The sequence below is a fragment of the Peromyscus californicus genome, unplaced genomic scaffold, assembly GCF_007827085.1.
Source record: "Peromyscus californicus insignis strain IS unplaced genomic scaffold, ASM782708v3 Scaffold_13__1_contigs__length_99412109, whole genome shotgun sequence".
Taxonomy (NCBI): domain Eukaryota; kingdom Metazoa; phylum Chordata; class Mammalia; order Rodentia; family Cricetidae; genus Peromyscus; species Peromyscus californicus.
The window spans coordinates 80,947,325-80,963,504 of NW_026294424.1; the positions used below are offsets into that span (position 1 = coordinate 80,947,325).

The 16,180-nt window shown below is 37.5% G+C and overlaps 1 protein-coding gene across 2 annotated transcripts; it reads left to right on the plus strand.

Moving 5' to 3' along the window:
- The first annotated feature begins 396 nt into the window (after window positions 1–396).
- On the plus strand, window positions 397–2,093 carry LOC128108939 (kappa-casein-like). 2 transcript variants are annotated; one of them, XM_052735961.1, is made up of 3 exons: window positions 397–450; window positions 873–902; window positions 1,638–2,093. In XM_052735961.1, the coding sequence occupies exons 1-3, from the start codon at window positions 397–399 to the stop codon at window positions 2,091–2,093; spliced, it is 540 nt and encodes a 179-aa protein (XP_052591921.1). The 2 variants fall into 2 exon arrangements, with proteins under 2 accessions (XP_052591921.1, XP_052591922.1); XM_052735962.1 differs by lacking the exon at window positions 873–902.
- Window positions 2,094–16,180: the final 14,087 nt, after the last annotated feature.

Genomic DNA, 16,180 nt, shown 5'->3' on the forward strand with positions numbered 1-16,180 from the left:
ACATCAGGAGAGGCAAATAGGGTCTGATATTCTTTCCTTTTGCCTTCTGCAGGGTGGGGGCAACCCATGTCTTAACTCTGTGACTTTTATAAAGCCTGTTTTTCCATAACTCAAGTTTTCACAAGTAAAGCAAAAATAATAGATTCAGTAAGACAGTATGCCCTTCTCAAATAGAATAGTATATAATAACATATTAGAAGTTTGAAGGGTTGTTATTATCTAAGACTTCAATTGGTGTTTCTGTATTTTTGAGAAAATAGGTGTCCTGCACTGGCTAAATCTACCTATAAAATCAGAGGTACTTTTCTGCTTTAAGGAAAACATTACATACAATCACTTCTCCTTGTTAGTAAAAGAGTCTTAATTTCATTTGTTAAATTTATTTTAGGTGCAGTGATGAGGAATTTTATTGTAGTTGTGAATATTCTGGCATTAACTCTGCCCTTTTTGGTAAGTTAATTTAATATAAATTTTGTTTATAAGATTTAAATTATTTTTATTTAAGAGATCCAATTATATGACTATCAAAATATGGGCCCCTAAGGAGCATAACAGCAGGTTAATAGTTTTTCTATGTTTACTTGTATTATAAAAATAAATATTCTTCTAGATATCCAGCTAGTTACCTAATACATTCTTCACTGTTCATGGAAAGCCTTCCAAATTCTTATGCTATACAGATCCATTTTTAAGAGAGAAAATACTGTAAATATAACTCATTAGCAATAAGTATGGAACACCTACTCCAGGATCAAAATTCTTTGGATGAAATTTCTATCCCTCCCATCCTCCAGCCTCCTTAGGGATTAAATACTTAAAGACTTTAAATACTTCACTTATTTCTCATGATTTCTCTTTCTATAACTCCTCAGGCTGCTGAGGTACAAAACCCACATCCAACAGTAAGTTGATATTATCTTTGTTAGAGACATGAACCCCAAACACAATACTCTGAAAAGGTCAATCATATTAAAATGCCTCTTGTCATAAAACTGAAAAAATATTTAAATGCTTCAACAACTTTAAAAGACCTTCAGACTTTCTAGTATTCAAATTACTGTCTTTTGTGACACTCTTCCTGACTATGTGGCCTACTCAAGTTCTTCCCAGGTATCCATGCCCATATTTAGTTCTGTGGCCGGTTGACCTGGAATTATATTTTAGGTTTAAAATGAATCATACAAAAGGGCCTGCTTTATTATTCTGTTATAAAACATGCCATTTCTTGGGCTGATAACATTTACCAACAATTGTAATATATGAGGTGAGAATACATCCAGGTGTGTCTGTGAACATGCTCTGTGTTTGCATATTATGGGTGCTCTATTAGACATTCCTAGGTACTGCAAATAAATACGTAAAGTCTAGTTAGTAATTTCAATACATGCCATACTTCCATACAGGGAAACATATTTTACATTTTTAATTACCTAAATTGTTCAAAAGAAATATGATTTCTATGTCAATTACAAAGTAATGTTTCACAATAGTGAAATCATGCACGGAATGGGAAATGTGTATATCCAAATGCTCTATTTGCTCACCATAAAACCTGCACTATTTCAAAAGCTGCCGTTGTTTTCTTTGCGTTTTGATCTCCAGTCAGAACCTTTCTGCACAATGCTCCCGTTTTGCAGTGCCATGAAAAGCCTGAAATACGGCAGGATCAGAAAAGAGTCCGGCACACACCAGTTGGCTATATGCTGAAGAGCAATCTGCGTTACGAAACTAATTACTACCACCAGAGGCCCTCTGTAGCTGTTATCCCATATTCATATCACCCATTTGTGACCATACTGCCTCTGCTTAGGTCACTAGCCCAATTCTCCCAATGGCAGCCAATTCCAAATTTCCCCCAGCCTACTGGGGTACCTCACCCCATTCCAAGCCCATCCTTTCTTGCCATGCCTACCAATGAAAATAAAGAAAGCACTGTCGTTCCAAAAGTCCAAACCACTGCTCCTGTTGAGTCTACACCAGTTCCCATCACTGAACCAGTGATGACTACTACTGCAGCCAATCCAGAAGCTTCCACGGTGCTCATCAATACCCCTGAGGCTGTCACAGTCCCGGTATCTTCACCTGCAGCATAAAAACACTAAGGAACCATCCAAGACGACAATAAAGGTAAGCGAGCAAACATAAAGCAAACAATCCATACAACAAGCAAGGACTTATCCATACAATCAAATATTCTAAACTAGTAAAAGTGGATAAATCATGTTAGCGGAGCAGGCAAAATAGCTAACTAGAATCGAAATTGGGGATAACTATAGCATTGACAAATTAGTCTTTGTTTCAATAAGAAATGAAAACAGTCTGTTTTTACACAAAAGAAGAAACTTGTACTTTTATCAAACATGTTCCTGAAGGTTACAATCCTCCTTTTACCTGTTAATTTTGTTGCATCCATACTTTACAAACAGTGAAGTAAAATATTTTATACACTCTCATGTGTTGGGTCTGGAGTTACCAAAGGGAAATTTCTCCTACCTTGTTGTATATCATATGGAGTGTTGGGCCAATAATCCCAGCTGCTAGGGAAATTGAGGCTGGAAGATCACAAGTTCAAGACCAGCCCAGTCTACATAGAGAATGGGCCAGCCTGAGAAACTTAGTGAGATCTTGTCTCAAAAATGTAAAAATGAAAAAAAAGGGGGGACTGAGGATATAATTCAGTGTAAATTTGTTTCCCAACATGTGTGAGGGCCTAGATTCAAATCGCTGTACACAGAGAAAAACACAAATAAGGAAGAGAGAGAGAGACACAGAGAGAGAAAGAGAGAGAGAGAGAGACAGAGAGAGAGAGAGAGAGAGAAGGAAAATAAATCTGTAACAGTAGTGTCTGCACTCTGACGTTAGTATTAATAGGGTAAAAGAAATTACGTATTTTTCATGAAGTTCTTTACTTCAGAATGACTCCTGGAAAGATCTATGAAGTTGAGCCTCATTACTATCTTCTTAGATATATTATGAAAGAATTAAAATGCTTACCTTTTCAAATGCATGAATATTAAATGGATACTTTCAAAATATTAAATGTAAGGCAAAATACTATTTATTATTTGAGTAAACAGATAACTAAAGTTTAAAATAATTGGGAAATTCTAGAAAGCTAAATAATGATAAATAATAATGGTATTTTTAAAAACTCACAGAGGGTGAAATTATTTAGATAAAAGATTATGAATGCTGAGTTTTCTCATAACAGACATTTTTACCTGTCGACTGGGTGCATGTTCTATGGTCTAAGATGCCATGCAAGGGTCTGTGATCTGAGGTAGAGCTGCAAGTAGAAGGGTATCTACCTTCTCAGCAATAACCTCAGACTGGTTATCATTCTCTCTGGATTTTCATTTTGTCGGAACTTTGAGCTCACACTTCAAGTAGAAATGTGGGTAAAATGTACAATGTGAGAGCCTGTTCAGTGTCAAATGTGGGAGCCTAATACCACACCATGCTTCCATAGGGACTAATTTAAAAAAAAAAACGGAAACCACCTGTAACTGCATTACACTGTCATAGGTATAAGTTGTGGTTTTGAGTTGCTATTTAATAACTTGTGCTAAGAAAGTGAGGAAGAACTGGGTAAGTATTCAATATAGAGAGTTTTAGAACATAAAATAAGAAATAGGATGAAAACAAGTAGAGTTTAACATGGAGTTATATATTTTATTGATCCAAAATCATTTCATGATTATGCTTTTAATGAAGTGATCGTTGTTTAATAGTATGCTTGTTCATAACTCATGATTCTAGAATCCTGAAGTAAAATCACTCTGTATCATTTATAAAGAAATTTGTCAGGAATAGTGACTATGTGTAAAACTGACATGAAGTGTGCTACACACTACAATTTTATATATTAGAATTGAAACAATTAATTTAATAAAGTCCTTGGATACCTGCATAAAAGAACTCTTGGAAGCTAAAGAAAACCTTAAATGCGAAAACTGCTAGCATGCTATGCACAAAATTCCCAAACTATCTTTATTTTTCACAGGTCTTCCTGAAACCAAATTCCAACTTCGTGCCTCACCTTCAGGCATTTGCCTGCCATCATTCAAGAGAAATACAATTTTCACAGATTCAGATGTTATTCTTCTTCCCTTACATTTTACATTGAGGCCACAGTTAACTTTTTTTTTTGATTCATGCACAATAAAGTCAATGAAATGCAGCTAATATCTGTTTAAACATTTAGAGTGTGTGTGTGTGTGTGTGTGTGTGTGTGTGTGTGTGTGTGTGTGTGTGTGTGTGTGTTGCACATGCATGCCTTAGAATGGATGTGGAGGTCAGAGAACAACTTGCAAGCATCACTTCTCTGCTTCCACCACATAAGACCCAGGGATTGAACCTGGCTCTCAGACTAAGCAGAAGGTGTCTTTACTCACTGAGCCATCTCACCAGTCAATAACTGAACGTCATGCGTGGAATCTATGACAGTGCCCATAGAACTATAGACTTAATATTCAGTGTGACTTTGGTATACAGTTCACCTGTGGGCAGAGATTACAGTTGTTTATGATCTGACACTAAGAACTGCCACACGGGGATGATACTGCAATATTTGAAGTATGACACTGGAATCAGAGAAGATCTAAGTAATGGTGTTGCAATCCAGAGGACCACAAACTGATTCCTGTGACCATGAAACATAAGTGCTTAAGTAAAAGTCTAGAGTTTGCCCCAGAGCACAGGCATGCTGCAGGCAAGCACAACTACAAACACAGCTAATCACAAAATCCCAGGCCTTGATGGAGACTCTACAAATGTAAAACTACTCTCACACATAATCCTTCCAAAAAATTTGTGGTCAAGTACACACACACACACACACACACACACTCAAACACACTACACCAGGATGCTTTAGGATTTCAATTCTTCCATGTAAAAATATTTGGTAACTAATCAGAGTTTTAAATATTCCCTTAAACAAATAGAACTAAGCCGATGGCTAGTCAACAACCTGCTTTCTGTACAAGCATGTGGACTGGGTTTGAGTCTCAAAACCTTTGTGAAAGCCAGACAAGGTGGTAGTAACTTGTAATCTAAGCACTGAGGTGGCAGAAACAGAAAGATCGCCAGAGCTCACCAGCTACATTACCTGGCCTAATTAGTGATTTTAAGGCCAATGGAAAACTGTCTCAAAAGAGGCAAATGGAACTCCTAAGCATGATTCCTGTGATTATCCCCAGGCTTCTGCACACATATTCACATAAACTATGCACATACACATTTTTAATTACAAGAAAAATTAGCAGATGTCTTAAATTATTGGCTTATATTTATGACATCATACCAGGAAAACATGAATTGCCTAGTGAAGGTCTTACTGATTACCAATATTTTCACAAATGTGCTGTGATTTACAGTGACTTATGAAGGGACCAGTATTCGGCACAAGAGAACTCAAGACCAGGTTCTCAGCACAAAGACATTTATTTGCCACAGAGTGACAAAGGGCAGGGAATAAGAGACAAAGACAGTAGATGGAGGACTAGAAAGAAGGAGAAGGGAACAAGGGAAAGGGGGAGGGATATTTGTCCCAGAGGGACAAAGAACTATGTCTGGACAGAGAGGAGACAGGCACGGCTCACAGGCAATTGGTGGTTTATAAAGGTAAAAAGAAAATCCTGTGTTAGGATGAAGTGTTCAACTTTAGTTGAGCATGTTAATTAGCTGAGTCAAGTGGGCCTCTTGTTGCTGGACTTCAATTCTTTCATAGCTGGACCCTGGAAGTCAGCCTCAGAAGGAGGGATTAGCCAAATAAGACCGTGGTGGCTAGCTTTAGGGATGTAATCTAATGGTTTTTAGCAAGGCAGAGGGAATGGGGGAGAAGAGCAAGGCCTGCCAGAGCCACAAGATGGAATGGGCAATGTTCCTTCAGTATATATATATATTATTTTAAGTTAGGAAATAATGGACATGAAGTACATTTCCAGAGTATTGAGATCTGAGTCCACATAGTGTTGCTTGAAAGTCCGTCTTCCCTAACAGACACATAATCCAATGTAACAGAGTAAACAGAAAGCAGAAATGGACCTAAACATGTCACAGGTCTACTCAGTTTTCAAAAGGGCAACAAGCAGATACTGTAGGGAAAGAAGTACCTCTTCACATAGGTTTCTAGGACAACTGGAGGCATGTGCAAAGCAATGAAAGTGAGCTTTTATCTCAGAACATTTACCAAAATCCTCACAGAGTGTATAAAACTCTTAAGTGAAGACTTAAGTCTACAAAATTTCTGAAAGAACGACGAGAGGGAAAACTCCTCAAGACTGACCTTGACAACAATATTTTGGCATTACTCCAAAGCCCTGGTTACCACAGCATAAAACTGAAATTGAAAAACTATGACAGGAAAGCTGTCGAGCTTAATATGTAAGAAATAGACAATTTATATTTTCCTGATACGATGTCATAAATATGAACCAATTGTGAAAATCAAACAAAAATGAAAGACAACTACAGATTTGGAGGAAATATCCGCAAACCATAAATATGACAAGATCCATAGTTATGAGTGTTCTGCAAGTGGCCAAGTTCAGTTCACAGCACCACACTGGATGGCTCACAGATGCCAGTAACATCAGCTCTGGGGGATACAAGACCCTACACTATCTTCCGTGGGCACCCACTCACATGCTCATACCCCTGGACCCAAACATACACAAGTACACAAAATTAGAAGAAAATAAAACTAAACATATTTTTAAGTCATAAATGGGGATCAGAGAATATTTCTTAAGAAATGAAGTTAATTAGATATAAGTAAAGAATAACATTACCAATGAATAAAGAGAAAAATTGGATTTGTGATAAGGTAGGCAAGACAGAAAATTCATTGAGTCTGGAAATACCAATTTTTTTTTTTTTTAATTTGGGTGTAAATTATTAACGAGCCAAGGAGTCAGTCTACATGCTTAGAGAGATTGACAAAAGTCATCAAAACAAATAGTTCTGTTTTCCATGTTATTTGAAAACTGGGAATTTGACTTTGAAGTTAAATTGACAGTTCCTTGTCATATATACACTTAGCTTATTTACAATAAATGAACCTACATAATTATTAGAAATACTCAAGATTGCAATTATTTATCAAAATTTTAAAACATCAAAATGAGGCTAGTAAACAGTCTAACCATGGTATAGAGGTTTATAAAGTACACAATATGCAAGACTGTTTTATTTTTTATTTAAATAACTTTTTTCACTTATTTTACTTACCAACCACAGTTTCCCCTCCCTCCTCTACTTCTGCTCCCCCCTCCCATCAACCTCCCCATCCACTTTTCCTCCATCTCTGTCTTCATGACTCCATTCAAATGGGGGAGGGGGGAGGCCTCCCATGGGCTTGAACAAAGCATGGCACACCAGGTTGAGGCAGGATCCAGCTATGTTAACTGAGCATCTCTAACATTTGGTAAGTAGTTCTCAGAGACTCATCAGCACTGATCATCAAGCTGAATGTGTTGTGTTTGTAGCATCAGCTAATTTTATTTTGTTTTATGTCAAAGTATTTTCAATATTCTCAGGATTAACTGCCAATCAATAAAACCCAATGAGAACAAATTAACCTTTGAGTAAAGCAATTTTCAATAACTAGGTTAAATTAAAAGCATATTTAAAAGCATTTGTGTTTTACATATTATATAAGATACGTTATATGTCAGAAGAACAACCCAAGTTTATTTTGAAGTTTTGATAGAGAATTTAAAAAGGAAACAATAACAGAAACACCCAAAATCACTGTCCTCTTCCTAAGGGGGTAAAAATTGGTCTTGAATTAATGATTCAATTGGTTATATATGCTTATGTATGTATGTATCATGCTGTTATTTTGTTTTCTTGACTTGCATAAATGGTGTCTAAGTCATTAAACATTACCACATACAAATGCATCATAAGGCATCATGTTACTGTTTCAGTATAACTTATATAGCTAATTATGAATTGGGGACACATATGGTTTCTACAACTTTTTTTCACTTTTCTAAACAGATCTTACACTGCGTCGAGGAACAAATCCTTCCACAGGATAAAGCCATAGATGTTCAAGGAATGAAGGCAACTCATCAAATATATGTTGTCTACAGGAATATCAAAGAACGCTTTCTATCTCAGCTTGTACTCTGGAAAAATCATAAAAGGGGAGTGTCAAATGTAGGTCATAAAGTAGATGAAACCCTTCTTTGAGGCTTGATACAGCAGAGACCAGAAAGGGCCATTAAAATAGTCCATGAGAGATGACAGTATGGGTGAAGAAGGTATTAATGAGAATCCTCAAGGTTTTAAGACTTCCCTGTTTATCAACCGAGGATAAAAGTGTGGAGAGAGGAGTGGGGGTCAGAATGATTAAAGATTTTAGACAAAAAAAAATGCTGGAAAAAGTTGCAGATAGTAATTTTAGGGAAAGAAAAATTAAGAGTCCCACTTATGAATATTGATTTGAAAGCTGTTTATCTCCTCCATTCCTCCCCTACTAGGCCATCTCAGTTCCTCCTGTCCCCATCCCCCATCCCTTCCCTTAACCTGCCTCCCAGTTTACCCAGGAGATTTCAACTATTTTCTCTTCTTGGGGTCCTGTATGCATGTCCCTCTTAGGGTCCTCCTTTTTACCTAACTTATCTGGGGTTGTGGATTGTAGCATGGTTATCCTTTGCTTTGTGTCTAATATACATTTAAGACTGAGTATATAGCATGTTTTGCCTTCTGGATGTGGGGGATGGGAACAGGAGGGACTGAGATGGCCAAGTGGAGGGAGGGCCAGAGAGGGAGAGCAATGAAAAATATATTTTGGTAGAGGGAACTATTAGGGGTTAGGGAGAAACCTGGGGATAGGGAAATCCCCTGGAAACTACAAGGGTGATACCAACTAAGACTCCTAGCAATAATGGAGAGGGTGCCTGAGTTTACCTTCCCATATAATCAGATTAGTGACTACCCTATTTGTCATCATAGAACATCCAGTAACGGATGGAAGCAGATGCAGTGATCCACAACTAAGCACTGGGTTGAAATCCTAGACTTCAGTTGAAGAGAGGGAGGAGGGAAACACAGGAGCAAGTGAGGTCAAGATCATGATGGGGAAAACTAAAGACAGCTGAACCAAGCTGGTGTGATCTCATGGACTCTGGCCTGTCAGCTGGGGAACTTGCATGGGAATGAACTAGGCCCTCTGAATGTTGGTGACAGTTGTGTGGCTAGATCTGTTTTGGGAGCCCCTGGCAATGAGATCAGGACTTATTCTGGGTGCAAGAAATGGCTGTTGGAGCACATTCCCTTGGGTGGGATATCTAGCTCAGCCTTGACACAGAGGGGAGGGGCTTGGTCCTGCCTTAACTTAATATGCCAGACTTGTTGACTCCCCAAGGGAAGCCTTACCTTCTGAGGAGTGGATGGGAATTGGGATGGGGGAAGTGGGGGGTGACAGGAGAAAGGGAGTGAAGGGGAACTGGGATTGGCATGTAAAATGAAAAAAAAACTTTTTAAAATAAATAAATAAAAATAATATTGAATTTGAGATACCTATTCACCAATTAGGCAGAAAGATCAAGTAAACGGTGGGATCCGCGGCTAGGAGGGAAAGAACAGGTCAAGGCCAGTAAGACTGTACATTGAAGACTTGGTAAGATGGCATCAAACCCACTGACAGATGAGGCCATCAATCAGTGAGGACTGATGGAGAACAGGGTCAGACATCAAGCTCTGGGTAACCTACTTTTTAGAAGCTTCTCAATAAAACTTTATTCGTCATTTTAATAATTTTAACCAAATTAAATGTATTCTCTTTACCTGAGAGAGACACTTCTTGAGTTCACGTTAGGGAAGAGATTAAAGGTGAAAGCAAACACACTGTGGACAAAGGGTGGCTGATTTCCACAAACGTTGTCAGTCATTCTGAATCCAGAGGAAGATTCCAGATGCAGAGAACGGCTAAACCAAAGAACAAGATGCTTTCCTCAGAAGGCTGTTAAACTGACCACTGTTTTTTCCTGATGTCATAGCACAAGGAACTGTTCATCCCTTATTGGCTATGTCCCCAAAAAACAATGATTTTAAATGTCACAGTGGGGCATATAGAGATGTGACACTCAGAAGGGCATGTGGCCATTCTGGTTTGAAACTGATGACCTCAAATCTCGTGAAGAGGTGGCATTATGTATTGTTGTGTTACTGGCATGTCTATCATATCACTAGCCATCCAACTTGAGCCAGTAATAAAGTGTGTAGTTGAAGTATAAATAACTAAACGGACCTGACCCTCAAGAGTGTCACTCTATTGGAGAACATTGACCTTCGTTTGATAGCAGCAGGTATAGATTGTAAATAGTCTCTTGGTTGGGCTGGAACTTTGCATCTACCTCCTCTCCCTCCATGCTGGGATTTTGTCTTGTTTGAACTTGAGTACGTCTCGATCATTGCTGTCACAGACTCTGTGAGTTTAAATGTGTGTTTTGTCTGGAAGATGATGCTTCCCTGGACTCATCTACCTTATCTGGCTCTTACAATCTTTGTCTTGTTGTTTTTCATTTGTCTGTTTTGATTTTCATTTATTTTTGAAAGCAATAGAGAAAGAGCATGAAGTTGGGTAGATAGGGAGGGAGGAGGTATGATCTAGAAGTTCGGCAAAGGAAAAATATGATCAAAATGCATTGTATGGAAAAATGAAATGGTAAAAATGATTAATAAAGGTGCCATTGCGAAAAAGAAAAAAGACATAAAAGTGGGAAAAGGACTTGTTGAAAAGATGGATTTCAGTGGGAGAGGGGGGATCACAGAAGTTAAGGGAGGTAAGATGAAAGTCATTATATGCATACACAAACTATATTAATGAAAAAAGAAAAAAAATGTGCTGATCTCACATTTCTTTGTTGTATAAATGGGTGGTTATTCAAGAGCACAGGCAAACTTGTAAAGAAAAATACCAAGTCTGCTTTGATTACGTTGTCTCTGAGATATGCATCAAACATCAAAGTGAATTATGCACTGGGATAAAACAGCTTGTGTACCAAAAGAGCTCAGCTAAACTATGGTCTCAGAAATGAGAAGTGAGTATATTACTTATTCTAAGTGAAGAAGAAAAACCATGATAGGTCAAGACATACAGTCAATTCAGAGGAAAATCAGAACATAGAAGGCTGCTTCAAAAGGAAAAGGAACAAGAGGAAGTGTTGTAAGCATTTTTGAGAGAGAAGAATGAATGTGACATTGGGTGTGTAGGAGGTGGGGAGGATCTGGAAGGAGTGGTTGGGGGAAAAGAAAGTAATCAAATTATATGAAAAAAACTAAAAATAATTTCAAGAAACTTAGGAGGGAAAAAAGGCCTTTGACATTATTAAATGCCAAGACAATAACAACAGAAAAGCATATCTGGGATTCAAAAATAAATGATAATTAGCAATTTTCACGAAAATATTTTCAACTGAGTAGAAGAAATTAAAATTAACTTTTAGGAAAGGCATAATATAGTATGTCACACACCACACACACACACACACACACACACACACACACACACACACACACACACACACTTATTGTCTCTCTCCCTGGAGAAACCTACTCTACTTCAGATTGATGAAAATAAAAACCAATATATTGGTGATATATTGCATCCAGCAGATGACCAGTTCAGTTCTCTTGAAGTCAGTGAAACAAAGTGAAATGTTGTTATAGATACATAAGTTTTAACATTTCTCTTGGTTTTTCTCTCATTTGAGTGAAATTATAAAATGTTGCTTACAGTTGAAAAACAGCAATCAACAGAATCTTGTCAGAATTCTAGTTTTGGTCCATTAAATCAGCTGCTAACCCTCTTAACTTCTCAGGTTGTTGGCCCCACAACGAGAGATCTGATAATCATTTTTGCTCTTGGAGCTGGCTGTTTCAGAGATTAAATGGTAGAATAGATATGAAACATTTATGTTTCATATCAGCCAATAAGCCTCAATCCACAAGAGATAAATTTAAAGGAAAATCACAAAAGGAAATATTCTACAATCATTCAGCCATAGTTTCCATGAAACTGCCAATGTTAGTTATTTCTCAGTTTCAACAGATTTTGATAGTTGATGAGTCAGCAGAGTAATAACTGATCCCAGGGAGCAGCTTTCCAGCCATGGACTTCTCCAACCATTGCACTGTGAGTATAAAAGGGACACAACATTGAGGAGCCAGTCACCATCACTTCCCATAGCAGCACCAGAGAGAAGAAGCTGAGTGTGAGTGGAGAGTTTAAGGTTAGAAGGTCTAAACGATCACTGTATGCTATGACCATATATCTCCTCTAGGAGACAGATGTTATATATGCGTATTAATCTTTAGAAATTAGAAGTTATACACAGAATTGAAATGGTTAAAACTATCATGGAACACCTGCTTGAACAGATAAACAGTAATTGGACAGTCATTTTGTAGATTTCTGTTTGTAAACACTTCTTTAAAGACCACCAGTTTTCTATGGTAAGGATCTGTCTGAGGAGTGACCACCCAGGAATCCTTGCAAAGTTGGGACACTGATGCAGGGGAAGAAGATCAGGTTCTTCCTTTTGAACTGTGTGGACCAAGTCAGCAAAGATCTCAGGAATTCTGTGGGGGCCACAAATCACCACTTTTGACTTTGGCAGGTGTAGTAGCAAAAGCCTTTAGTCCTAGCACTTGGGAGGCAGAGGCAGGTGGATGGATCTGTGAGTTTGAGGCCAACTGATCTACTCAGTGAGTTCTGGGACAGGCAGAGCCACATAGTGAGACCCCATATTAACAAAAAAACAATGACTACCTTGTTAGTAGCCTCCTGTTTCACCTTTAAAGTATCATCATATTTATACCACATTCTGTAATATATCATGTTGATTTTAATATAAAATTATTTAAATTCTCTTTTCTATTAATCTTTGAATGGAATTGATGGTAAAGGAATACGCATCTGATTCGTTCATGACACAAGACTTTTAAACATAACAATATACAGCTACAGTTTGAAAAATAGAAAAAAAAAAGGTTGTTGGTAATTATTCTATGTAGCCATTACAAAACATACTCAGAAGGAGTCTATGATGTGGTTTATCTCTCTGTTCAATGAAATTTCAAATTATCATTGACAACCATCCCATTGAATAAAACCCTCTACAATTACATTCTCTTCAAAACTGTTTCCTCATTCTGTTCTTCTATATGCTCTCAACATTTTGTAACTTCTGTGTAGTATATACCGAGTGTTGTTTTACATTACAAAGACATTATCTGTCTCTAACTAGCTTTTACCTGAAATACCTCAGGTTTTATTACTACATCCTTGAGAGTGCCTAGGCTTATAAAAAGAAGGTAGAAGTGTATATGTGTACATGAGTGGCGAGGCTGGTGATTTAATGTTATTGGTTTTCTAAACTGAGAGTCTGTTATAAGAATGCTAAACTTGCTGTGTGGTGGTGGTCCATGCCTTTGATCCCAGCACAAAGGAGGTGATCCCTGTGAACTCAAGGCCAGCCTGGTCTACAGAATGAGTTCTATAGCCAGGGCTACACATAGAAACCCTGTCTCAAAAAACCAAAAATTAAAAAATAAAGAATGCTAAACTTGACAAAACTTTCCAATTCCTGTCTTCAAACTCGTCAATCATATCCTGCTACCTCTTGGTATTATGTAGATTTTAATTTAGATTTTTTTTTGACATGATGTGATACAAAGAGTTCAATATGTGGCAACATTTTTCTTTTCTATTTTATTCTTCTCTATCATAGGTACATGGGAAAGTTCAGTAAGCAATAAAAATGTCCCTATGATGTCCGGATCTCAAAGTCACCCAAAAATGATGTTAATCACATGAGAAATCAATGTTTCCCCAGTGTAAAACACTAAATGTTCTTTAGAAAACTGTGTCAGGTATTAACCAGTAACAGTTTATTCAATAAGATCTAGAAAATAGCATTCATGAATATATGAACAGTTATTTTGTTTTGTTTTGTTTTGTTTTGTTTTGTTTTGTTTTTTTGTTTGTTTTTTTTTTTCGAGACAGGGTTTCTCTGTGTAGCTTTGCGCCTTTCCTGGAACTCACTTGGTAGCCCAGGCTGGCCTCGAACTCACAGAGATCCGCCTGGCTCTGCCTCCCGAGTGCTGGGATTAAAGGCGTGCGCCACCACCGCCCGGCATGAACAGTTATTTTTAAAGAACAGATAAAATAAAGTCATGAAACTGCAAATCCCCTCTGTGTTTACTTTTCAAAGGTCAACCACTAATAAACTGACAGTATAATTGCAAATGACTGGCAAAGTTTGGAGGGCTCTTAGTTGCATATTCCATATCAGAACTGTATCTTCTGGATTTCTGTTAATACTCAGTCTTTTTTAAAATGTGTAGGTAATTCTGAATAAGATGAAAGCTCTCCTCCTGCTATCTGTCATCCTGGCAGTAACATCTTGTCTCCCGGTGAGTACTCGTCTAATCTCTATAGAGTGTTTATGAACATTTGTTATGAGTCCTGAGTCTCCACACACTTTAGTTGATAAAGATACTGAACACCTGACCTGTAGCATCATATTTCAGAAAATGTCAGATGCTCTTTGGTGCCCAATTTTATTTCATGTAGTTTTGTGTAATAAATGTAGATATTGAAAAATAGAGTGTTAGAAATAGGAGTGTCACCCAGTGCTACAGTACTTACCTAGTGGTTGTTTTAGTTTAGTTTCTATTGCTGTGGTGACCACCATAACCAAAATCAACCTGGAGAGTACAGGGTTCATTGCAGCTTACAACTCTTAGGTCACAGTCTACCACTAAGGGGGTCAGAGCAGGAGCTAAGGACAGGAGCAGGAGGCTAGAGCTGAGCTGAGGCCAGAGAGCGATGCTGCTCTCTGATTTTCTTCTCATGACTTACTCATCATGCTCTCTCACCCACTTCCGACCACCTGCTCAGGGGGAGTACTGCACTTGGTGTCTGGGCCCTTCCATCAATACCTGTACAAGAAATGCCCCATAGACTTGCCCAAAGGAAATCTGATGGAGACATAATTTCAACTGAAGTTTCTCCTCTCAGATAACCCTAATTTGTATCAAGTTGCCAAAAAAAAAAAAACAACTGAGACACTAGCTAAGAGAAGCCCAAGGGTTTGCAGTTGACCCTCAGCACCACAAAAAGAAAAGGCAAAAATGATGCATGGTTACATAATTCCACAACATAGTCTCTACATCATCTGGATAACCAAGTCCTATACATTAATTAGACAGTAGTTGAATTATTTCTCATATATATATATATATATATATATATATATATATATATATATATATAATTTCTCATGCATTTTTATCATCACAGGTCAAATTAATTTCACTGTTTGACTTCTAGGTGACCCAGGACCAGGAACGAGAAAAACAGAATGTAAGTTGCTTTCCATCTTTATAAGTCACAACTGTGCTTAAACACATTTAGATATCCAAACCTCTCAGCCTCTGAAGAATTTCTCCAAAGTCTTTGGAGTATTAGCATGAGACAGAGGTATAGAATTTGATTTTTGGAGGAATACTTGAATTCAATACAAATTTATTGATTAATATCTGTCTATATAGAGAGAAATATCTTTACATCTCATGTAACATGACATGCAGATTTGATTATGAATCACTCTGTGACAAAGAGGGCACACAGCCCAGTTACCTAAAACTTCCTGCAAGGCTCCATCTCTTAAAGGCACCACGTTTCAATAGCATCGAGACAAAGACCAAGTCTTTAACAGATGATCCTTCTAGGAACATTTGACTTCCCATTCCAGATAGTAGCAGGCCAGCTGTGATGACCAAAGTAGGGAAAAATTCAGTGAAACATTATTTTGGTATGAACAGATGAGCAAATCAAGAAAATTTAAGAAATTTTACAGAAATATATATATATATATGTATATTTATATAATAATATATTTATATATGTATATGTATATATAGAGAGAGAATGTGTGTGTGTGTGTGTGTGTGTGTGTGTGTGTGTGTGTGTGTGTGTGTGTGTGAGAGAGAGAGAGAGAGAGAGTGTTATGGAAATATTCTTAACTGAAAAACATGACTCAACAGACAGCTAAAAATAAAGAATTTGCTTTAATTTGCATGACCTGACCTGAGGACTAACTTGGGAATGAAGAAATGACAGATAAGCATACAGAAAACTTGGGATGGAGTAGACCAT